Source organism: Myotis yumanensis, unplaced genomic scaffold (genome assembly GCF_028538775.1).
Source record: "Myotis yumanensis isolate MYYU_CA2020_CCGP unplaced genomic scaffold, mMyoYum1.0.hap1 SCAF_1, whole genome shotgun sequence".
Classification (NCBI taxonomy): domain Eukaryota; kingdom Metazoa; phylum Chordata; class Mammalia; order Chiroptera; family Vespertilionidae; genus Myotis; species Myotis yumanensis.
The window spans coordinates 165,291,664-165,317,270 of NW_027223752.1; the positions used below are offsets into that span (position 1 = coordinate 165,291,664).

Sequence of the window (25,607 nt, forward strand, 5' to 3'; positions counted from 1 at the left end):
TCAAAGATGGTGGCGCCCACAGCCACAAGATGGCCAGCAGGGGAGGGCAGTTGGGGGTGATCAGGCTGGCAGGGGAGCAGTTAGGTGTCAACCAGGCTTGCAGGGGAATGGTTAGGGGATGATCAGGCTGGCAGGCAGAAGTGGTTTGGGGCAATCAGGCAGGCAGGCAGGCTAATGGTGGGACCCAGCAGTTCCGGATTGTGAGAGGGTGCAGGCTGGGCTGAAGGACACCCTCACCTGTGCACAAATTTCGTGCACTGGGCTTCTAGTACTTTAATAAAATGGTAGACATTTTGAAGATGTAAAGTTTTGATTTTGTTCCTGAGTCTGAGATGATGCCAGATTAACTAAAAGGAAGCATCCCAAGATGAGAAATCCATACTGCAGACTTATGTGCAGGAGACTTCCATGCAGAGCCAGAGGATGAAGCCATGCAAGGGATGAGATCTCTAAGGGAGAGAGTGTAGGGTGGAAAGTGTAGAGGACAAAGGATCTACCTTTAGTGTAGGTCCACAGTTTGGTGGGAGGAAAAAAATTAAGCAAAAGAGACTAAAAATTTTTTTTAAATCAAAAAGCAAAGGGAACTAGCACTGTAAAAGAGACCAATGTCGTCATGTGGTGAGGCTGAAGACACTGATAGCTGGACCTGGACCTCAGGAATGGTAACGTGATGTCTGAGAAACAGTTCCATTAGCGTGGTGAAGACAGAAGCTGAACCTGATGAGTCAAGCAACTGAGTAGGAGGTTAACAAAGACAAATAAGGGTTTGAATACCAAGCACTACAGCAAGCCTGGCATAGAAATAAAAGAGAAGACAGAAGCCCTCAGGAGCCCAAGCAGAGAGAATAGTTTCAGACCAGAGGAGACATCTGGAATGATATGTGAAATCAAGAGAAAAGAACCTAGTGGGGAACAATAGTTTGGAGATTCTAGAATGAAAAGGAATAATTTAGGCAACTGCCCACAGGAAACGCGAATGGAGGGGACCTGGAATGAAGGTAGTCAGTTATGCTTGGAAGGAAGGGGTATGATGGTGAGAAAGCCATGTGATGATAGAGCCACTTTGATATGAGACAGTGAATGAGGCAGCTCCTGCAGTTTTCTCAACAAAATAGGGGGCAGCATCCTGTGGAAAACTGAGGATGAGGTGGTCTCCAAAGCTGAAGAAGAATACAGGGGCCATCCAGGCCAATGCACTTTGGGAGAAAAGGATTTAGGTTTGCTGAATGCCAGTGGAGGCCCTGCTGACTGAATAGACACCTGGGGGAGCTTTGTGACTTCCCCCAGACTCTCCTATGTCCTAGGAGTTGGAGTAAAGGAAGCTTGTAATGAAGACAGATCTGGGACAAGGTCAAGGGAGGTAGAAACCTGGGATTCTACTGAGCATTACCCACTGTGGGATCTCAGCAACTGCTGGATCTACAGAGCAGTGTTTGAAAACTGAGCAGAGTAAGAAGACTGCTTCGATTCAGAAGATGTTCCCAGCTGCTTAACATTATAGAGAAAGTGTATTATGTGTTGCCTCTGCATGCACTCTTCTTCCTTGCAGTTTAACACTGTACATCTTGAGAGTGGTTCCCAACCCCTTCCCACCTTCAGTGGTGTGCCTGCCAATGCTCAGACAGCATTCCTCTGCCAAGTTCTTACAGGGTTCCCACACTCTCTGCCAGTCTTTGTATTCATTCTATCTCCTCCTCAAAACTGTGAACCATGGCAGTATGGACTTTGTTTTCCTCTGATTCCATAGCTTTGGGACACTAAATCTAGAAATACACTGGAGTCACTGAATGAATCATCTTGTATTTATTACTTGGAAGTTCAGGAAATACCTTTGTATGCAGACAGAAGATGAAAATCACAAGACCTGAGAAGTTATCTCGTCAGTCCCTTTGTTTTATAGGTGAAGAAGCCAAAACCCAGAGAGGTCGACTTCGAGTCCTTGAGACCAGGCATTTGCTTGTTTGTAACACGGCTTCCCAGGGACATTTCACTCCCGCTCTGTCTGGTTTGGCTCTACTCGGGTGCTGCACCACTCACCACTCAGAACTTAGCATAGCTCAGTGGGAATCTGAGAAAGACCAACAGGACCACTCAGAACTGGAAATGGGATGCCAGAACCACAGGCTGGAGATGCCCCTTGAGAAGGAAAATGACCCAAATGGAAGAAGTTCTGAGCAAGATGGTGGCCAGTGTGTGCAAATGAGTGGCCTGATAAGAAGGTGATCAAACTTTGAGATGCTAGAGTTCCAGGAAATAAGGTACTGAGAGGTTTAAGACACTTCTCTACTTATTTGACAGTTTTATAAAAGGCCAGGAATGGCTGCTGTACATTTACTGTCCTATATAGCAATTTGTGTGTCTTACCATTATTCTTCCAATGTCATTCATTACTCCATTTACATATATTTTATGTAATTCATAAATTCCTACAAACAGGCAATGCAACTAGAATCATCAAGTTTTATTATCTAGAGCAGCTGTTCTCAACCTGTGGGTTGCGACCCCTTTGGCGGTCGAACGACCCTCTCACAGGGGTCACCTAAGACCATCCTGCATATTAGATATTTACATTACGATTCATAACAGTAGCAACATTACAGTTATGAAGTAGCAATGAAAATAATTTTATGGTTGGGTCACAACATGAGGAACTGTATTTAAAGGGCCAGAAGGTTGAGAACCACTGCTCTAGAGCCTTAACTCTGTTTTCACTAAAAACACAAACATGCCAATATGTTGTTTATTTTTCTATGTCATTCTCCTATAAATTTTTAAGAAAAATGTCTCTTGAATGTGAACTATCTTGTACCCTACTTATTATTTTAAACTGACTAAAATAAATACTTATAGTTACATTTATAAGTGTTTGTTTAGCTGTGCTGTTTTATTTGCCATTAATTTATTGGATTGTGTTCTTCTGGCCTCAAGAGTCCTCCAAATTTAATAACAGCACTGTTTGTATACATTCTGTGGGGCTTGAGGAAATGAAAAGATCTCATTTGTTGATTCAGTATCTTATTTGGCTCAGGCTGCTATATCAAGAATGCCAGAGATTGGGGGGTTTAAACAACAAACATTCATTTCTCACAGTTCTAAAAGCTGGAAAATCCAAGATCAAGACACTGGCAGATTTGGTGTCTGATGAGAGCCCACTATCTGGCTTATAGATGGCGTCCTTTACCAATACGATTGCATGGTAGAAGGGTTAAGGGAGCTCTCTGGGTCTCTGTTATAAGGACACTAATCTCATTCATGAGGGCCCCAACCTCATGACCTCATCACCTCCAAAAGACTCTACCTCCCTTCATCACACAGGGGATTTGGGCTTGGACATATGAATTTGGGGGGACACAAACATTCAGTCCATAGCATTCACTTTAGTCAAGAAATAAATTTAAAGAAATTATTCCTGTTCCTAATCCACTTCTCATGAGGATACATGATTCAATTAAAAATTTAATGTTACTCCTGATAGAAACAAAGAGGTGTGCTTCCCAACTCCCAACCTGAAGTAGTATATCATGGAAAAGTCAAATGGAAAAAGATTAAGCACCCAGCACAGCTGGGTAGAGAATGTTCAATCCATTTTAGTTGGGGAATGTAAAACTTTACATTAGGAGACCCTGAAAGATGACCCATCAGACACCATTCTTTTTAGATGCACGAGGGGACGGAAACCCAGAAATGAAGACTTTGAAGATCTTAGTCAATTATTATGACATCTTAACAGTAGCTATGATGATAACATGAGATTTATGTCCTCTAATTGCAACATATTTCCCAATCTCATTTATCTTTTTTGTTGTTGTTAATCCTTACCCAAGGATATTTTTCCATTAATTTTTAGAGAAAATGGAAGGGAGAGGGAGAGACAGAGAGAGAGAGAAACATTGATGTGAGAGAGACACATCGATTGGTTGCCTTCTACACAGGCCCCAACCAGGGCTGGGGATCGAGCCTGCAACCAAGATACATGCCCTTGACTGAAATGGAACCCTGTGCCCTTCAGTCCGCAGGTCTATCCACTGAACCAAACTGGCTAGGGCACATTGAACTTCTTATTTAGTTACCCTCCCTCAATTTATAAATGCTTAAGGAAAACAAATGATTGCCTCAATGGTGAAATTACATCAAAGCTAAGAAAAGCAGTTCTGGAGGTTCAGCCAGGCCCTCTTCTGAGTCTGTTACATAACCTGGGAAAAATCACCCAACTTTGCCTCAGCTTCTCCACCTGAGGAGAGAGTACTCCACTGCTCTTCATTGACTGTGAAAGAGCTTGCTATTCACACACATGGCCAACAGAAAATACTACATTCTTCAAGTAAATTAAAAGGTCCTAACTATCACATGGGTGTGGAGTTTCGAGCTCACATCTATTACAGTCTCGGGCTGAAAGAGAAAATTTAATAGTAAATACCTTTAGCAATAAAAACAGGTGTACAACCGAAGAGAAGGAGAAAGAAAAGTGTGATTAAAAGAAAAGTAAAGACTTTAAAATAATAAAGTTCAACCTTGATACTTAAAAAAGTGGTTTTTTTTCTAAGTAGGTGAGTTAGGTTTGGTAGTCTACTGGAATTTTTGTCACTGTTCTTAGAAAAACAGTAGTAACTGGGAATGTCTGGCAGTAGCTTCCTTTCCAGCTGAGGCCTCACCTGGAGCACAGATCACTGCTCCACGTGCTAACTCAGCAGGCCGGCCTCTTGGCTCAAGGGGCATCTACCCAGGTTGGACTGAGATTACATAACAGGAAGGTCCCCATGGAGCCTGGACGGGCACTGGCTGGCCCTGGCTCATGCTCCTCCTCTTCCCTTGAGCTCTGAAATATGGAAGCATCTGTCAGTCTAGGCAGGTGTCCTCATACCACTGGCAGGGAAACAGGCAGCTAGTCTGGGAAGATGGGAGTAAAAGGTAACACAGCGGACATGCCATGGTCTGGTGGGTTCACGAAGAGGAGAGAGACTGAGACTCTGAGAGGACTGAAGAATCCCCCAGCACTAACTTAATCTCCTGGTCCAACAGGAACATGTGGAGATCTTTTTGTTGCTCAAATGGTTCCCACAGGAGAGCAAGTCCGATAAACAATTTTAGTAACTCTGATTTCCCTCCAAGTGCTAAGTACGCTTCCATATTTCATGAAAGTCTGCCCTGGAGTCAGTCCTGACTCAGAGAAACCTCCTGTGAAGCCAGCACAAAGGCCTTTATTTCATTCCGTCTCATATCTAAATATTCTATTTCTCTGACCCAAGCCTCCCTTTCTCGGTTGTTTGGCACAAGTGCCCCCTGTGTCCATCTGCATCCTGACTGTGCCCCTCACTCAGTGAGGGTCAGGCTTTCTGAACTTGGGTGGTCCAATGTAGAGCAAACAGCAAAAAATGAGAACTGGTGATGGGGGCAGGAAACAAGGCTCTGATGTCACTAGCAGGCAGTGTCCCCTTGATAATGTGAATGGGCTGCTTAGAGGGTGTCTACAATCAGAAGGCTGACTGTCACTGATTCTTGAAGCCACCTCTGATTTTAACCTTTCCCCAATGGGATCAGATGTGTCCACATTCTGGACACATCTGATCCCATAAGAGCTCCTTACTCATGTTGATTTCCTGGCTTTGCCTATTTGAGGTGTGGAAGGCATCTTAGGCTTTGCAAACATGTGCCCACTTCCTGCAGAGAATGCACAGGTTGATTCCTATATGTCAGCTGTTGGACACTCCCTGTGCTGTGTCTCTCCCAGTCCAGCACTGGGAGAGCCTACTTTACCATATTGCCTCCTGGAAGATCAGGAGCAAAGAAAGCTGCAATTATGATGAAGGCTAAAGAGTGCCCAGCAAAGGCCTTGCCATTCAACTGGCCAACCACAAGCACCAAGACAGGCCAGTAAAACACATCCATGCGGAGTTGTCCTCTTTATTATAAGCATTTAGCTTACTGGAATAAATAGGAGAATATCCATTGGCAAAGTAAAGCATTTTACAAAACCCATTAGAAAGAGATGGGTAGCTGGGATACAGGCTTCCTATTTCCAAATCAATTTTTTATAAAAATGAAAACTAATTTTCAAGGGCAAGATATTATAGCAGAAGAAAATCTTCTCTAAGAAAAGACTTAATTGTTTACAATGATCAAATGTCCATACTATTAGTATGACCCGTGGCCTGGGCTCCATCGGAGGATCCCCTGAAACAGAGGCTGGAGATCGTAGCAGTGCTAAGAGGAAAGAGTCCTAAGCTTTTATAAGGAGAAAAGCTGTGTGCCCAAACTTGGCTTTTTCCACAGAGAAAACAAACTTTGCAGCACCCTTCCTTCATCAGAGTTACTGTATGGTAGGCTATGAGATGGACAAGCCAGTTGGTATAAGACACAGACTTCTTGCTTATAATCATGACCTTCCCCCCTTGATGCTACCATCTTTCTCTATAGGACATAAGGAGAGCATGGCAGGAGGAGGGAGCAGAGGAAATAACATTTCACTTCAGCTCCCTGATCCTACTCTTTGCTTAAGCCGATGTCAGACCCACAGGCCACCAGGGGCAGGCCAGGGGTTGCAGCTAACTGCCAAGAGATGGGGGATAGGCCAGCAACAAGAACTGCACGGCGGTGTCCCCAAAGGCCATTTCCCTGTCATGCACTCTTACATTAATGCACGCTAGTGTCAGAGTCCCCTGGATAGTCCCAGGCCGAATGTAGTCTCTGAGTCAAAAGGATGGGCTGCCAGGTAATCCTTGTATTCGCCGTCGAGCAGCTGGGCGGCGTTCCTGGCAAACCAGCAGTCTATCTGTTCCTCCCCATTGTAGATTTTCCTCTGCTTCCAGACCACCGGGACCTGGTGCCCTTTCACCTTCAGGACCATTTCAGACTTCTCATCTGCCTTTGGGAATGGAGGACTGGTGGTGTTCTTGCTGAGCCCAGCAGGCTCCTCTGTGAGTCTGGCATCCTGGTTCAGGAACTGACCTGAATGGACAAGAGAAGCATCAGGTCTAAGTAGAGTGCAGGCTACATCGTGCAGGAAAAAAATCTGACATCAATTCAGGCCTTCAGTGACCAGCAAATGCACATGTGGTACCCAGAGGAAGGGGATTCATGATGTCAGAGATTGACTCCTAGGTGGACTCTGCCAGAAGCCACTCACGCCTTCTCCAGCGTAAGTGATAGAACACGTGTTTGGGGGCATATGGAGAGGAGAGACCTGAGGTTTTATAGGTATCGGCCTCCACATCTGGAAGCTGCCTTCTTGCTGACACTGGAAAGCTGCCTAACCAGCGAACAGAGAGAACCAGAGTCTCTTACTGAGCTGGGAGGGCAAGAAGAGGGCCAGATAAAGAAGGAAGAGTTAGGCCTCCCCCTGTCTCCTCCCTGGTCCCAGCACCCTCCATACTAGGTTTGTGGACTGTACTGGGCCAAGGGTGTGTACAGCAGTCAGTTCAGTTGGCTCCTGAGACACATCATCAGAATTCCCCAGGTCAAGTGAGGACGTCGCTAAGGCCAAGGATGCTGGTCTGTGTCTTTAGAGGGAGCTCACACTTGGCAGGCAGGCACTGCAGAAATGCGTGCAGCTCAAGTGCCAGGAAATCCTGCTTTCTAAACCGAGCCCAGCAGCGCTGGCTCTTCACTTGTGGGCCAGGAGCCCACACGAAACTGCACGTCGAAGAAAGCCAGTCCAAATGGACAGCCTGCTGCTGCTCACACAGTGTGGGTGGCTGCTGTGGGAGAAACGCCGTGGCGCACGGGTGCTGGGCTGTGGACTGCCCCTTCTTTGTATCTTCTTGCTGAGAATGAGGAACCAGAGGATTACTCCCAATTTCTTTGCTCACTTTCCCAGAAGGCCAGTGATAATTCGTTTATAAAGCCCACTCCTATTCCAGAAAGTCATGAGGAGGCAAGAAATACAACTTTTGTGATATGTGTAAAGACCAGCTTCCCACTGAATGTCTCCATCAAGCTGACGCTATTGGCAGCACCAGCTTCATTCAGAGCCGAGTGCTCTCCTCAGACCCCGCGGGAAGAGCAGCTGCTTACCTAACAGTCCATGGCAGTTGCTGGAAAGGCCTTTGCTGCTGGAGATGTAGAAACCCAGGTGGTCTCGCTGGTAGGGGGCCGGCTTTTTGTAGAGGTGAATGAGGATGACGAAGGCAATGGTGCCCTGGATGGTGACGGTGACGTTGGCATTGGCAGACACGGACACCTCTAGCCCCCGGCTCCCCACTACCATGCTCTGGTTGCAGGGTAGGACCAGCCTGTCCCCGCCATCCAGGATGACCCTGTGCGGCGTGATCTCCAGGTATGACCTCTCTGGCTTGTTGACGAGGATGGTGATGGTGCGGAAATAAGTGCGTTGCTTCTTGTGGCCGTTGGGAGGAGCGGGGGCCCCGATTAACGCTCCATTCACCGTCACACCTAAAGGCAGAGGGGAAGAGAGCAATGGTTAGAAAAACTATCCTACTTTCATGCCAAAGGCATCTGATCAAACTCTCCCTCCTTCTCTGGCCTTATCTTTGTAGCTCTCACACCATGAACTTTCACTTTCAAGTAGAGGCCACTCAATGCCTGCTGAATGAGTGAAGAAATGAGTGAATGTATAAAGTTAGGAGGGAATTTCTTCCCCGTGTTTGACCAGTATCTCAGGGAAGGGGAAGGATGATGTAGGTTTGGGGGTCAAGATATAATAAGGATTAACAGATTGTTTGTGTTCATTCTGTTATTTCTTTCATTCTGGCTGTAGGGACAAAGAGACATACAGAATTTCTTATCTACCAGTTGCTACTGATCCTGATTTGGAGACGCTGTGATGCCACTGAGCAGTGTGGTATAATGCAGAGGTTAGGATTATGCTCAGTCCACAACTCAAGTTCTTCCACCTTCTAGGTGTGCACCTCCGGACCAGTCACTTTAAAACACTGAGCCTCAATGTCCTCATCTGTACAAGGGGGTATGAAACCTAACAGGACTGTGGTGAGGTGCACAGGAGGTGGCATATGTGCCAGCTGCCAATGGCCAGCAAATAGAACTCTTTTTATTTTTTCACTTCGCCATCATGAACACAGCAACTTTACTAGACCCGAGTGAGGCGTGTGAGCCACACCCCTAGCAATCGGTGCTGTCCAGACAGACGGCAATTCTCCATCAGATGTTTGGGGCTGAATTAGATCATGTACATTAAGCGTATTTTGCTCTCAGCAAAGAGGTAATTTGCATTAATAAAATATTGCTATATAATTAACTCTTATTTTCTCTGCTTTGGGGATAATCTTCCCCTACATCTTGACTAGCAACTTCTTGGACATCCCAGGAGAAAACTGCTTTCTCTGGGCCAAGGGGTAGGGAAAAGGAAAAAGCTCCACATGAGCGAGATCAAGTACTTCCGCCTTAAGGCTCCAAGCTTCTTCCACTGAGCTTCCCATCCTGGACCCACACTGAACACAGGAATGAGAGAATGGCTCAGGGATAGGAGGGGGAGGCACTTCCAGGGAGGGGCACAGTTAGGCCCTATCTCACTCCTGAGCCTTTTGAGTTACAAAAAAGCTGAGAATTGGTTCTAAGGCTAGGAAGGCTGAAGAGAGCAAGGTGAGTGAGGAGCCTAAAATCAAACGTTACATGACTCCATCATCCTGCTGTGGGGCCCTCTGTCACCTAGCCTTCCAAGAAACTGAGGAATTTTCTTAGAACTGAGAAATGCCAGAATGTTTACTGCAAAGCTTGTCCTCAAAAGTCGGGCTGCATGGCTGTCCACATGCCATCCTGAGGCACTGTTACCTGCATGTAGAAAGAAGCTTTCTGTTGTTATTGTTAATTATAATCCTCACTGGAGGGCATGCTTATTGATCTTAGAGAGAGCAGAAGAGAGGCAGGGAGGGAGAGAGAAAGAAAAACATTGCCGTGAGAGAGAAACATCGACTGTTGCCTCCTGTACACCCCCTGACTAGGGATCGAATCTGAAATCCTAGTATGTGCCCTGACTGAGAATGAGACCCAAAACCTTTTGGTGCACAGAACAACACTCCAACCAACTGGGCCACATGGGCCAAGGCCAAGAGAAGCTTTTTATATACCAATCTCTTTTACGTGGTCCCTCTACGAAACAAAGGGGATCAGAGCCATTCTTACACCCACATTCTCTGCACACAAAGCCGAGTAATTAACATGGGGCTTAACATCTTAGTCACGGAGGAGCTGAGATAAATGAATTTAGAACATCGCACCAGCAGTTTTTGAATGGAAAGACATAATAACAATAATATATCATGAATTCGTATAGCATTTGTTTATTTCAAAACAACTTCGGTTTCATTATTTAATTAAGTCTCTACAATAGACTGGTGAGACCAGTACATGAGTATCACTGTTTTACAGGAGAGACAACAAGAACTCTCTAGTTGAGTAGCCAAGGCCACAAAATTAGTTAAGACAGAGAGCAGGGTTTCCAAGGCATGTCTTCCTGCCTCCAAGCTCAGCACACAGTCTAATTCCTTTAATCATCAACAATCCTCACTGAGCATCTGTGAGGAGCCCCTAATATATACATCCATCTTTGGAACAGAGGAGACCTGATGTCTACCTGCCTCTTGCACAGAAGCCACAATGGAGGGCAGAACTTACCAGAGTCCGCGTGATCAGAGACCAGCCTTAGGATGTCCCCGGGCTGCCCGTCAATGTTGAAGCAGACAGTGAGCTTGCTCAAGGGGAAATCCACGACAAAATGGGGGTCTCCATCCGCTGCAGAGCAGGAAAACACAGGAGAAAACAGAAAGAAAAGACACTTACTGAGTGCCTTCCCTGTGTAATACTCTTTTATATTTTTCCAGGAATTACTTATTTGATTCTTCTGTCAATGATCCTGAATGTCCAAATGAGCAACATGTCTGGGAGGTGAAGTCACTCACCAAAGTTACACAGTTGGTACACAGTAAAGTAAGGTTTTGAACTCAGGTCCCCTAAATTCAAATATAATGCTCCCTTTCACCACACCTTGGCCAAACACAGACAACTAAGCTTTGAAAGGTAAGTGGGAAACAAAAATGAAAGAGGGTTATTGCCATACTAGAGGCCCAGTGCATAAATTCATGCACCAGTGGGGTCCCTTGGCCTGGCTTGTGGGATCAGGCTAAAACCGGCTCTCCGACATCCCTCAAGGGGTCCCAGATTGTGAGAGGGCGCAGGGCAGGCTGAGGGACCCCACCGGTGCACGATTGAGGCAGGGAGGGACGCAGGATGTTGGCCAGCCCGGGAGGGACCGCCGGAGGGCTCCAAGGCATGTCCGGCCCATCTCACTCTCACTCATTCCTGGACCCCAGCAACAATCTAACCTACCAGTCAGAGCATCTGTCCCTTGGTAGTCAGTGCACATCATAGCAACTGGTCAACCGGTCGACTGTCTGCCTCCTGGTGGTCAGTGTATGTCATAGTGAGCGGTTGAACTACCTTAGCATATCATTAGCATATTACGCTTTGATTGGTTGAACAGATGACCAGACACTTAGCATATTAGGCTTTTATTATATAGGACACCCCCACTATTATGGAGCCTGCTTTTTTCAATTTCCTGCATGACACCAATCATTTCCTTTCTCCTTTGACCACCAAGTGGAGAGTGCCATAGCACTAGGGACATTCATGGCGCCAGATGCACACCAGCCTTGCCCGACAGTAGTAATGACCTAGCCTAACAGAGGGCTGGTGACAAGTGAAGGACACAGAGTCAGCAGGAACATAGCTAAGTGACAGTTCTCTGAGAGTTTCTTGGGCTCACACCACATCATTTTTCCTCAACTCATCCAAATCCCTTTACAAGGAAAGATGTTGCTTGTCCCAAAAACTAGAGGAGAAAGTCATTACTCCATGTGCATCCAGAGAAACATTTTCTTGTATCCATCAAGCATGTGTGTGTCCAGAGGAATTGCATTCTGTCCGCTGGAGACTGGGTTTCCTATCCACACAGCTCATCCCGAGGATGTCCCTGGTTTTATGAACATGCACGTCCAGCACATCAGCAGCAAGACTTACAAAGAGATGTGCACATTTTAAGAATCCAACCCAGCCTTTGTGTTATTATCTCATCTGGATTTTTATTATAATTCCAGAGAATTGGTATTTTTTTCTATTATCCCCTCTAAACCAGAGATTAAAAAATAATAAAGTAATTTTTGTAAAACACGCATGCTTCAGATCTCTAAAACAAATGTCTTTTAAATTCCACAATGATGAGACTATGAGTCTGCTACCCATCCTTCCATCAGGGCTGTTGCCAGGCTCCTGGGCCTGTTATCCACGGTGCTTATGTAACAGTTTAATGATGATCTTGGTTCTCAGAACTGCCTCATGCTGCCGGCTTGGGCTAAGAATATGGGCCCCCATGTCACATTTCTATGGAGCTAGCATTTTAACTGGCTTCAGGGCATTCCTGGTTGTCCACTTTCTAAACATAAAAACTTGCAAATTGCATACATTGTTTTCCTTACCTGATGTTCTGGAGACTTTAATTCTTGGGTTATATGGTTTCTTGAGAGTAGATCCTATAAAAGAAAGGAAAATAGCAACCACTGTTATTCATTAAAGAGGATGAAGTGAGGGGTACAGAGAGGAGAGTATTGAGATGAGTAAAATATAGCTTTCAGATACATTCGTAGCAATTTAAAAACATCACCTGTCGTTTTTTCTTTCCCCACAGAGATATATGTGTGTGTGTGTTTTAATGGGTTATACTATACAAGTTGTATCTTGCCTTTTTCAGGTTGGACCAAATGCTTAAAAGAGAAACAACTCTATAATCCAGGCACAATAAACATTCAAATTTTGGTCATCAGTATTCCTGCATTCCTTGTCTTAAATGGTGATCAAGGGGTAAAAGTAATAGTGGTTATCTTGTCACTGTGTGACCCTTTGTGTATTCAGAGCTCTCAAACATATAGTGTCTTGTTTGACACCCTCAGCAACTTGGAGGGATGATTTAAAGGAGCTTGGCCTCACAACACACAAATAAAGTGCAACATGCGGAAGCTTAATTACTTTATGCTTTTATAAATTAGATAATGGTCTTTTTGTCTGCGATTTCTGTGCATATACTGGGGGGAATATTCCATCTTAATTCAGGTATAGCTATAGGAGGAGGGGGAAAAGTACACTTGTTCAATGGTCCAGAATTTCAGATTTGCAGGATGAAAAAGTTCTGGCGATCAGTTTCGCAACATCAATATACTGAATGCTACTGAACTGTACACTTACAAATTGTTAAGAAGGTAAATTTTATGTAATGTGTTTTTGTACCATACTTAATAAAGAAAACAACAACAATAGAAAATGCAAAAATGTAAAAAGAAATTAGAATCCAGTGTCTATTGCTATGTGTGTAAACACAATCCATAAAGCAGCAGGCAAAAATAAATAATCAGTTAAAGAATAACCTAAAAGTAAATTAATTTCAACAAATAAAATAACATTAATATCTTATTTCAAATTGTCTGTATTAACAAAATTATACCCCTCTTCACTAACTTTTGGCCCTCACAGAAATTAAAGATCAAAGTATCTCAGAGTTTCTATGTGTCCCTATCTTTCCCGCACTGGTCCTGGCCCAGCAGGACCCGGGAGAATCAGGCAGACCACAGGGAAGCAACTTCTCAATTTGGATGGCTGCTGTGAGAAGCCTTGGTGAGTGGCAGCTGCCACAGACACTCAAAAAAGAAAAAAGAAAGAAATAAAAACTCATCTTAGCTTTAAGAAAACAAAGATTGTCTTGAGTACTAACTGACGCTTCAGGAAAATTCAATTCCAAATAATATTTTTTGGTTCTTTCTTCATATGGCTATTTCATAGCATCACACAATTTGCTTTTCATCAAAACTAAAATTGTACTGGTTTTGCCAAGACAAGCTCCACTCTTTCTAAAAAGGCAACACATCACTTTTAACCTCTATATTAGGGCCTGAACTTTTCAATAAATGTCTAATTCTACATTCCTCAAGGGGAGGAATTCTAAACATTTGTTGAACTCTCATATGTGCCAAAGACTTTACACATTCAATCCTTGCAATGGCCCTTCAGGGAAGTTATTATCTACATGTTATAGGCGAAGGAATAGAAGCTCAGAGAGGTTCAGAAACTTGCTGAACCTCACACTGGTCAGGAGGACTGGTGAGCTGAAAGGCAGCTTTCTGGATTCTAAACTCATGCTCTCTTCACCACACCTAGTGCTTCTCAGAGTTTTGTGGGGATTTGTATATATTTTTCTTGATTTCAGAGAGGAAGAGAGAGAGAGAAACATCAAGGATGAAAATCATTGATTGGCTGCCTCTTGCACACCCCCTAGTGGAGATCGAGCCAAAAATCCAGGCATGTCCCTGACCAGGGAATTGAACCAGTGACCTCCTGGCTCATAGGTCAATGCTCAACAATTGAGTCACACCAGCTAGGCTCTTCTAGGAGTTTAGAGTGTGAGGAATAAATGAGACAGCATTTGCAGGTCCAGGGGTAACATCAGTTCCCCCTCCTGAGGAGATGTGAACTTGACAGAAATTTAATGAAAATGTTACACATTAAAAAAAAAAAGCCATTTTCCACAAACAGATACTACTGAGAATACAATCCTCAGTTTTGGTTGAAGTAATTTTCTTTTCCACTTCCTGTTCTCCTTGCTTCTATTTCCCCCATCAAAATGTCACTGAGACTGATGACAGTTACTATTTAGCTTCTGAGTGACACGTATATAAAGGGTGAATTCTCTCAAGAATCAGGAAGTCAGTTCTCACCTATGTTCTTAGGAAACTTAGGAAGTAAATCCAGCATACACATAAAATTATATAACTCTGAAGTACTTAAATATGTGGAAAGGCACTTAAAGAGTGAACATTTGTCTATTTGTTTGTTCATCTCATTGCCTTCAATAATGACTGGCAAATGTTAGGCACTCAGTATTGATGATTGATGGTTGGATGAATTTCATCAGGCAACCTTTCTGAAGCAACTGCCACCCTCTCTAATGTCTCTACAGAGATCCACAGTTTATAACAGAACAAACACAATAATTGAACACAGTCCCTGAAAACTAGGAACTGCATGTGGGGTTATCGCTTATAAAAATTATAATACCACAGAATAAAACAGACTCCTGATGAGAGGACCTTGCCTGAGAAGGAGTCTGTAGAAGGGACAAATTAGGCCCCTACATTTGGCCATCCCTGGAGTCAGTTACCTGGCTGCAGGTTGGAGCCTTGCAGACTCTGCATCACTGTCTCAGGCCCTGTTGCAGCAGCCATGCCATGGCTGTCCTCCAGCTTCCTTGTCTTCAGTGTGGATTTCTTCAACTTCATGGAGGTGAACGGGGTGAGGAAGCGAGAGTCCATGGCCAGAGCCTGGGCCTTCTGCCTCAGTCGCTCCTTCTCTTGCTCGTTGTCATTCTGCAGCCAGGAATTCAGCAGCTCCTTTACAGTCAGGTAGCTCCAGAGACGCTTGAGGTGGTTGGGGTCCTCCTCATCCTCACCCTTGGGCCTGGCGCTTCCTATGACGTCATTCCCCACCTTCTGGGGCCCCACAGGCACATCCGTCTTCAATATGACAAATTTACTATTGCTAGCCCTGACTTCCACGTGCAGTCGATCTATCTTCTTGTCCACCAGCTTCCCAGCAATGATGATCTCTGAGCCGTTGAAGTAGTTGGGGAAGAGGGTTCTGGTAACCTGCTCCACGATGCTGGGTGGGTAATCGATGTGGATATCAGAGAGCAGAGGGGTCCTGATCTCATCATAGAACCTGGAGTAAAATAAGAGAAAGAGAGTTAGGACCCAGCCCTGACTGTAGGCAGCACAGGTCCTAAAGGAAATGGTGGGCTGTTGGAGGGGTGACCTTAATCTTAGAAGCAATCAAATCCAACATTCTACCAGCAGAACAATGCTCATAAGAGGTTATGCAGCAGTAGCTTGAACACCACTGGTGATCAAGAACTGTGCCTCACTAAGCTTCCTCCTCTCTTTCAACTGCTCAGAGGAGGAGGAGGAACCTCCTTGTAGTAGATCACAGTCTTCTCCCTGAAATTTCCACCCACTGGTCTCACTTTTGCCTTTTGGAGCAGCATAGCATGAATTAGCAAAATCTATCTTCAATACAACCGCCATTTAGAGGCGTGGCACACACTGCTCCTAGGTGTCATCTCTATGCAGTCTAATCAATTCCCAGTTTCATGAACTCTTCTTCCGGTGACATAATTTCAAGGTTCCCTAACCACTCTTGGTAACTTTCCTTTGTACACACCTAAGTTTCTCAAAGGGCCTCTTAAAACATTTTTCTTAGAACCAAACACATGTCGTGTTTTAATAAGCACATTATACTTGAGAAATCTGACCTTGACCTTGCCACTATGCTTTTGCGTAAAGCAGCATTTGCTTACATTGGCTTTTCTTCTAGTTATATCACAAGCTTGCTACTTTCTGCATAAAGAGACTATTAAAATCCCTTTCCAAAAATCTAAAAAGCATAGGCTGTGGCATTAGATTTCCACCTCAGCTATTTTCTTGCTGTATGTCTTGGGACACATAACTTAACCTCTCTAAACTTCAGTTTCTTCCTCTATAAAATTGGAACATTAACAGTAACTACTTTGGTAGACTACTGTCTCCCCAGACCCAGTCTCCCCTTCTTTCATAATAAATTAGTTTTAATTTGATGATGCCCATCCAGCTACAAACTACATTTCTTAGCCTCTATTGTGGCCAAATATGGCCATGTTCTCCCCAATGGAATATGAATGGAAGTGATATGCGTACCTTCTGTAATTCTTGCGTAAAATAGAATGGCTTGCTCTGGCTTTCCTTTCCTTCCCCACTTTTATTGCTGGAATACAGAAGTCACTGTGACCTCATTTCAACCTTGCAGCTAAGAACAACATCTAAGGCGTGTAGAGTGGTAAAATGGAAGGAACCTGAGTCCCTGAATGACCTCATGGAGCCAAACTGAGCTGTCCAGACTATTACAGGAGAGAGTCATCTGCATGGCAGCTTAGCTGTTACCCTAATATACCCACTCCTAGGATTTCTGCCTATAGAAATGTCTGTCATAAGTTCTCAATAAATGTTGGGTAGTGACAATATTTTTAGCAGTATGGCAGTGCAGTCAGTTTGTTTCAATGTACTGTACTTGCTTTTGCTTATGGACACATTATTTTTTAAAAATGCATTAGATTCTCCCTCTTTTAATGTAGTTTTGAATGATTTTGAAAATGTGGGAAGCTAATCTGTGTTTTTATTTAAATCTTGACAAAAATGCTGGGTAAACAATGGTGGCTAGCTGCATCCCAAGGACCTATCTTTATTTTCCATCTTATAGACCTTTAATTAGATTTATCATTAATGAATGTTCTTTGATTATGGCTGTTAAACACCTATAAAGGTACCTAAAGCTCACTTTTTCTTTTAAGTATCTACAATTTATGCCACAAAGTGGATTAAAGCAATAGTGCTGAGCTGGGAGTCATCATGTCATTGAATCAACAGCAAAGTTATACCCCTTTTTGGCAATATGATATCAAAGGGAAGGCACTGAACTGAATTAGAAGACCTCACTTCTAGCTTCTTTTCCACCTCTCTCTATCTATCTATCTATCTATATATATATATATATATATACACACACACACTCAGTGGCCAGATTATTATGACTGGCCAGATTAGTATGACCACCCCATCAGTACTTCGTTGGGCCACCTTTTGCCTTCAATACTGCTGCAATTCTTCTTGGCATTGACTCCACAAGATGTTGAAAGGTGATGCGAGGAATCTGACACCATGCCTGATGAATAGCACTGTCCAGTTCTGTGAGATTTGATGGTTGTGGAACCAGCTGCCTGATGGCTCTTTTAACTTTGTCCCACAAATGCTCAATTGGATTGAGTTCTGGTGATTGTGGGGGCCACCTAAGCAAGGTAAAGTCTCCCTCATGTTCTTGAAACCACTCCTGCACAATATGAGCACCATGGCATGGCGCATTGTCTTGTTGGAAGAAGCCATCTCCATTGGGATACGCCATCAACATGACAGGATGAACTTGATCAGCAATGATACTTAGGTATGTTGTGCTATTCAGACGTTTATAATGATCTGGCCCTCTAGCAAATTCAGCGTGAAATTATAGCTAATTTGCCTACAAACATCAGGTGGTCATAATAATCTGGCCACTCAGTGTGTGTATATATATATATATATATATATATCCTGCACCCTTTCACAATCCGGTACACCTTAGGTGATGTTGGAGAGCCAGTTTTGGCCCAATCCCCACAGGCCAGGCCGAGGGACCCCACCGGGCCTCTAGTATGCATATAAGAGCTTTGGTTAATCTCTTCCCGCCCTCCCCCCTCTTCCCTTCCCTCTGAGATTCATCAGTCTGTTCCATGTTTCCATGCCTGTGGTTTCCGCTCCTGCATCAAGTGTCTGCCCCCTGATGGTCAGTGAGTGTCATAGCTACTGGCTGGTCGGCCAGTTGGCTGGTCACTTAGGCTTTTATATATATAGATATGATCGGGGACTAGTGTCAAATGGTCATTTTGCTTCCAAATAAAAATATGATAATTTTAATTACTACTCAACATGGAGATAACTACTTCTCCTAACTACTGAAGAGGGTGGAATTAGAATAAATATAGCAGGAAGTGCTTTGAAATGTCAAGAAGACAATTGTAATTGAAATAGCTAGTTGAATATCTAACACATGATAGCCATTCTGCCAATACTTTACACAGGTTTTCTCATTAAATTCTGTCAACTGACCATAATCCTCACTCTATAACAAGGGAACTTAAAATCTTGCTTAAAGTCATAAAACAGGACCAGAATTTGCAGCCAGACCTGCCTAATGGATTTCAAACTCCATTATGACATCTCCCAGTATAATGAGTTATCGTCATTTCCAGTAGACTCAAGGCTAAGGTGCAGCAAACCATTCTCATTTCTGAGTCTTCCGTAAAACCCAACCCTTAATCCCCTTCTGAGAGCCTCTCATAATAATCCCAAGAAGACAGACAAACAGACCCAATGAGCTGTGAGCCCGCATCCTCCTCCTCGTGAACGCGCCGTGTGAGGCCACAGTTCTCCAGCGACAGTTTTTCCAGCAGCTTGAAGTCCACGTCATTCCCGATGCCGATGGTGAAGATGCAGATTTGGCCTCGGGCGGCCTCCTTAGTGTTGTTGAGAATCTTGAGGGTGTGGGTCTCCCCGACGGTGGGCTTCCCATCCGTCAGGAAGATGATGAGGGACACGCTGCGGTCTCCAATGTCGTTGTTGGCCACGTAGTCGTTGAGCAGCCTGATGGCCCTCTGTAGGGCCCCGTTGATGTCTGTGCCTGTGGGACCAAAACGGGACAGCTCAACAGGAAGCTTGTGTTCATCTCCTTAACCTGGCTGCACATTCATGGCTGTGGTTCACTCACAACTGTTCAAGAATTAGCAGGAGTGACATGTGGGGAGGGGAGGAAGAAGCCCCCCAGGCATATGGGGTAATTCTAAGTTACAAGGCCTGTCTAGAATCTTGGCAACATTTTAACTAATTTTATCCTAATAACAACTGCATTATTATCCCCATTTAACGAACGAGGAAACGGAGGCCTAGAGAGATTAAATGACTTGTGGATGATGGAGCTGGATTCAAATCCAGCAATCTGACTTCAGAATCTGCTCCCAACTCTGATGTTTCACGCCTTTGAGAGGAGCAGATTTATTTCCTGTCCACCTGCTGAGGTTGGGGCAATGAAGTGCCAAAAAAATAAAGAAATAAAAATAAAGGAATCCATAAGGTTTCCAAGGTTCGAATTCCAAAAGAATGTAATACACACCAACCATTTGCTAAAGCTTTATCCCCACCTCCACAGAACATTTTAATTGGAATATGAATGCAGCATACATATATCAGGGGCTATGCTAGAAGCTGGGGGATACACGAAGATGAAGAAGAGTTTCTCTCATCCAGGACTGTACAGCCTTGTCAACTTCCTGCCGTAGATTGATGCTATAATATTGCATTAAATCTAATCTAGTATTTCTCTCATCAACTGGTAAAAGAGTTCCTAAATATCACTGTGGTGGAGACTGGTAGGAAACCCCATTGTAAGTCAAAGGTCAGTCCAAGCAAGATAAAGTTCCAAACGAAATTCATGTGGGAAATCAGAACTTTGTCTTGGAGAGGGAATGATGAATCTAGAAACTCTCAATGGAAAAAGACTGAACTGGACGTGTCATGGGTTTCCAGATGACCACCAAAGCAGAATAACTGAGACAACAAGTAATGGTGTCTCTGTGAATGGCCTCTAAGAAAGTGGGGAGGGCCCTGGCCAGTGTGGCTCAGTGGGTTGGAGTGTCATCCTGTGCATGGAAAGGTTGTGGGTCTGATTCCTGGTCAGGGCACAAACCTAGGTTGAGGGATCAGTCCTATGTGGGGTGTGAACAGGAGACAACCAATTTATGTTTCTCTCTCACATCCATGTCTCTCGCTCTCTTTCTCCCTTCTCCTCTCTCTAAAATTAATAAACAGATACTCAGGTGGGGCTTTAAAAAAAGCAGAAAGAAAGGAAAAAAGGAGGGAGTGGTCAGGATCAGTTCCAACAAACACTCCAATATTGAGCACCTGTCATGTGTCCATTGTATTAGTGATGAACTTGACAGCCCGAGTAAGACCCAGGCCTGAGTTGAAGGAACTTACATCTAGCACAGCTGGGGAACATTAGCATACTGCTCTGATAATCTAGTTTTCTTAGAATTATGTATGACCTTTCCCTCCTCTGCCCACTAACCCGGCACCAAAGTGTGCAGAGACTCCGAGCCCATCACACTTTCCATCCACGGCACCTCCCAGGCCCCTGGGATTCCTGCTCTGCTCATGTTTCAGCCCCGCCGAAGGGACTACAGGTGCAGTGGCACAGTCCCACCTGCTGCTGCCTAGGGTGCTAGGATTCAAGCACACAAAACACTGCCTCATCTAATTGGCTTTACTCCCACACCCTAAAACAATTTACAAATCCGGCTTCATTGCTCGGGATCCGTGAGATAAACCAGGAAAGGTTCCAAACCCTATCAGGTATTTCCCCCCATAACTTACTTGACCATCTTAGTCCAGGGCCTGGAAGAGGAGAATTTACAGAATCGCTGTTCAGAGAAACTTAAGCTTCTGGGAAAGTGCTCAGCTGTTATCTCCTTTCCTGTGATAGCTTCAGCATTCAAATCCTCGTCTCTTGGCAGAAAATGTAGCTACTCACTTATTATCACGTCAAGCTAATGTGAAAAGAAGGACTCATATTTACCTCCCGTGGGCGACATGTGGTGAATGTAGACTTTGCCGTCTCTGATATTGTTGGGAGTTACTGATACCAAATGGTCCTTCCACACTTTGATCCGGTTGGAAAATCCAATGATATTGAAGTGATCCTGGGGTCGGAGGTCATGGAGGATTGTGAAGAGGGCATCCTTGGTCTAGAGGCAAACACAAAACCAAAATCAGTCACATCAACTGCTTTAGTCCACGTGTCCCCGACTTAGAAACTGCACACCACGGACAAAGTCAGGGTCAAAATTAAGTGCCGACTATGTAAAGGGCACTTGGATAAATGTCCAAGTAATGATTATTTGCTTTATATCTATTTCCCGTACTACATTGTAAGCACTTTTTAGGCACGTTCCATCTTTGTAAACTCACGACATACAGGAGGTACTAGAAAGGTTTAGTGAATGAATGCATAAATGAATGGGCAGACATTTCATTAATTAGAAGATTAAAAGTACAAATAATAAATGCTCTAGGAATTTTAAAAAGTGAAAAAACTGAGCCTGAGTGACATTAGAAAACTTCACTGAGAAGCAGGAGTATGAGGCTTAAAGGAATTGGGTAACGTGAAAGCTAGGGAGGGCAGTCTGCAGGGAGCAAAGAAGATAAAGGAGATGGTTTGAGCAAAGCAAAGAGGTGATACAGGTGAGTCTGGACATGCTGAGTGGATAAGAGGTATGGGAAAGAGACATGACTTGTGGAAAGAAAAGAAAGACCATATGAAACTGAAAACAGAAAATCCTAGAAGCCTGGATAAGAGTTTCTAAAATAACCAAACCTGTGTTGAAAGAAAGCACTGCGTTCTCTAAACAGCATTGTTAGTCATTTAAAGAGATTCATTATATGAAGCAAGGAGGCCTCATTACATAATTGCCTTAACACTGGCATCTGGCACCTGTTACAGGGATTAAGAGCACGGACTTCAGAGCAGGCGGTCAGGATTTGACCCTAGACCAGCGGTTCTCAACCTGTGGGTTGAGACCCCTTTGGGGGTCGAACGACCCTTTCACAGGGGTCGCCTAAGACCATCGGAAAACACACATATAATTACATATTGTTTTTGTGATTCATCACTATGCTTTAATTACGTTCAATTTGTAACAATGAAAATACATCCTGCATATCAGATATTTACATTATGATTCATAACAGTAGAAAAATTACAGTTATGAAGTATCAACGAAAATAATTTTATGGTTGGGGGTCACCACAACATGAGGGACTGTATTAAAGGGTCGCGGCATTAGGAAGGTTGAGAACCACTGCGCTAGATCATCACGTATCTCTGTGTGGCCCTGGGCCTCTGGGTAGTAAGTCCTATCGCTATCCTTTTGCACTGTGCCTAAGTTATCCCATCTGTAAAAGCAAGACAGTAAGAGTGCTACCTCATCAGGTTGTCACGAGGATTCAATCAGTTACTATACAGAAAGTATTCACAACAGGGCCAGGCACACAGGAAGTTATACACGTGGTTGCTCTTACTTGCTGGTGGGTGGGAAGTAGCAGAATCAAAGAGAAACAGTAACATCTGAGGCAGTGACTGCAGAATGAGGTGTGCTAAGGAACTATATGTTTACCTTGAAAATATTTTATAGGTCTTTTCCCAGATGCTGTTAGCCTTTGCTTTATAACCGGCTCAGTCAGTGCTGCCCTCTCACGCTGCGCCATCTACCCTCTGTGAAACAGTCATAACTTCTTTCCCCTTCTGAATGTTCCCTCTTCCTCTCTATTCTTCTCTTCAATCCTGTATCCAACTGCTCACTCTAACATCCCATCATCCAACCCTCGGATGTCATAGGAACCTCAAAACCCACTCTAGGAAACTAACCTGGGTGTACTTATTTTTAAATCTGTATATTACATTCTTTTAGTAAACTTACAGAGTTTGTAGCCTGAGCAAACAGATGTTCGCTTAACATTCTCCTTGTGGGTCCTAACTGAGTGAATGAAGTTGTGCCTCAATTTCCCCCATGTCTTCACTCCCAGGTGGAGAAAGCAGTGGCGTGTAATGAGATCATGAGCAGCATAATAATGATGACACTGGCAACTAACTTTTCCTGGGAGCCTTACACCCCAGGTATGATGCCAAGTGCCAGACCTTTCCATATGATGCTGTGATGGAGCCATTTAATCCCCACAACCCATCCAAAGTAGAGTGAGTATTAATATTCCCATTTTGCCGGCGAAGTGGCTAAGGAATGAAAGAGTTAACTCAGCATCATGCCCCATGGGAGCCTGGATGAAGATCCAGGAAGTCAGACTCCAGGGCCAACTCTGACACCAGCAGCAGCGGCATTTAAAGCCCCAAGATGCTGGCACTGAGCGTGTTCTGAGTTACAACCCTTATAATGTGCAGCTCATTTTGGGATTCCTTCCAAGTTCCTGCATGTTGACGGGCTCTTATTTCTTTGTCTCTTTCGCTTGGTTTCTGGCAGCAATAAATGGATTCATTTCCTATAACATCCTTACAGAAAGCATCCACCCAGGGATGAGAACAAAGAACCCATTTTATTAAATTCATCCTCACATCCTACAGAGGGTTTGTCCCGCCTTCCCAACTGCCCCAGTTCTTCCATGAGAAAGCATGGCAGTGGTGGGACTTATTTTCATTCAGAGTCTAGGAATCCCCAGCTAGTCTCTGTTCTCTCCTCTGGTGCTGGGCCCTAAACCATCACCCTGGGTTGTTCAGAGGACAGACTCACTGGCAGCCGAATTTCCTGTCCTCTCCCAACCCTGACTCCCACCTTCAGGAAATGTGTCTAAGGATCTTATGAAAATAAGCAGATTCCACACCCAGAGTTTGTCGGCCCTGTCTGGACGCCGTTTCAAGTATCTGTGCAGCTCTCTCCTCTGGCTTCCCTGGCTCCACCCTGGATGCCTCCTCTCAGAACAGTCTGCCTTGCCGTGGCTGGCCTCCTTCTCAGACCAGCCTGGGACGCCATGCTCTCGGCCCCCTCACACTGCGCACTTCCCCGCGGCCAATGACGGCATGACTGACTCCCACGCTCACCTTCAGAGCTCACCACTCTCATGAGGTCCAGGCTAAAGCGCCAGCCTTTGGTCCTGTATGGCCCACAGGCACTCAGGTTGAACATGTTGAAGACCAGAAGCTCTGCCTTTCTCCCCAAACCTTTCCTCCTCTGCTGCCGCTCCCAGCCAGTCGTCCAGGTCAGAAACCAGGCATCATGTGGCAGCTTCCTCCTGCCCGCTCCTGCGCCTCATGCCCTTGGGCCCATCTCTTTTTGTAAACCCCTCTCTTCCTAAACATCCCTGTTAAGGAAGGGCTCAGGCCACTTCTGCCCTAGATTGACAACAGATAATTTTTTTCTTTTGCATTTTTTCTTAATGCAAAAAAATAAAATTCATTTTTTAAAAAAAGATCAGAAGAAAAACATGACTCAAAATTCCCCTCACCTGGACAGCTGTTGTACTACCTATCCCTTCAGAAACCTTCTTGTGTGTGTAATTAAAGTAAAATGGGTTCATACATCATGCTATAACATTTTTATTTACTATATCACATGCAGTTTTGATGCCCATAGGTAAAGGTCTTCATATCATTTTAATGGTGGCACTATATTCTACCATATGCATATACCACAATTAAATATTTTGAATATATTTTTTTTAATTTTGTTCATCCTCACCCAAGGATATTTTTTCCATTGATTTTTTGAGAAAGTGGAGGAAGGGAGGCAGGGAGAGGAGGAGACAGAGGAGAGAGAGAGAGATAGAGAGAGAGAGCGAGAGGAAGAGATGTGAGAGAGAGATACATCGATTGGCTGCCTCCTGCACATGCCAGGGACCGAACTTGCAACCCAGGTATGTGCCCTTGACTGGGAATTGAACCCGAGACCCTTTGGTGTGTAGGCCAGCACTCTAACCACTGAGCAACACCAGTCAGGGCAATATTTTGCATATTTAAACAGTACTTCTATGAAACTCAGTATTTACACATCTTTATGCTCATTGTTATTTTCTTAAGATAAACTCCCTACACAGAAATGGTGTGACAAAGGGCTGTACTTTTAAAGGGCTTAGCCTGTCCTCACATTACTGCTAGAGTTATATTTTCAGTCCTTCTCAGCATTTAGTTCTGGGCTTACACATCGTTTCCTAAGAAAGCCCTTCTTGTCTCCTCACCACCACCGCACTATTCTCTCAAGCATGGCACTCTGTTCTTTTCCTTCAAAACATTTATAGAGAGAATGTAACTACATATTTGTGCATTTACTTTTCTATCCAACTCAATCCTATGCTTCTGAGTACAGAGGCTTGTTCCATTTTGTCACTCTATGTTAATGCCTAGCAGTGCCTGAACACGTC

At 44.3% G+C, this 25,607-nt stretch overlaps 1 protein-coding gene across 1 annotated transcript in view; it reads right to left on the reverse strand.

Moving 5' to 3' along the window:
• Nucleotides 1-5,881: 5,881 nt before the first annotated feature.
• ITIH5 (inter-alpha-trypsin inhibitor heavy chain 5) overlaps nucleotides 5,882-25,607 on the reverse strand; it is an 83,295-nt gene continuing 63,569 nt past the window's right edge. The window contains exons 8-14 of the mRNA XM_070391606.1: nucleotides 21,262-21,430; nucleotides 19,002-19,311; nucleotides 15,176-15,732; nucleotides 12,447-12,500; nucleotides 10,588-10,704; nucleotides 8,011-8,388; nucleotides 5,882-6,945 (exon numbers count right to left, since the gene is read on the reverse strand). Coding sequence (XP_070247707.1) covers nucleotides 6,647-6,945; nucleotides 8,011-8,388; nucleotides 10,588-10,704; nucleotides 12,447-12,500; nucleotides 15,176-15,732; nucleotides 19,002-19,311; nucleotides 21,262-21,430 — 1,884 coding nt within the window. The 3' untranslated portion in view covers nucleotides 5,882-6,646. The remainder of the gene's footprint in view (nucleotides 6,946-8,010; nucleotides 8,389-10,587; nucleotides 10,705-12,446; nucleotides 12,501-15,175; nucleotides 15,733-19,001; nucleotides 19,312-21,261; nucleotides 21,431-25,607) is intronic.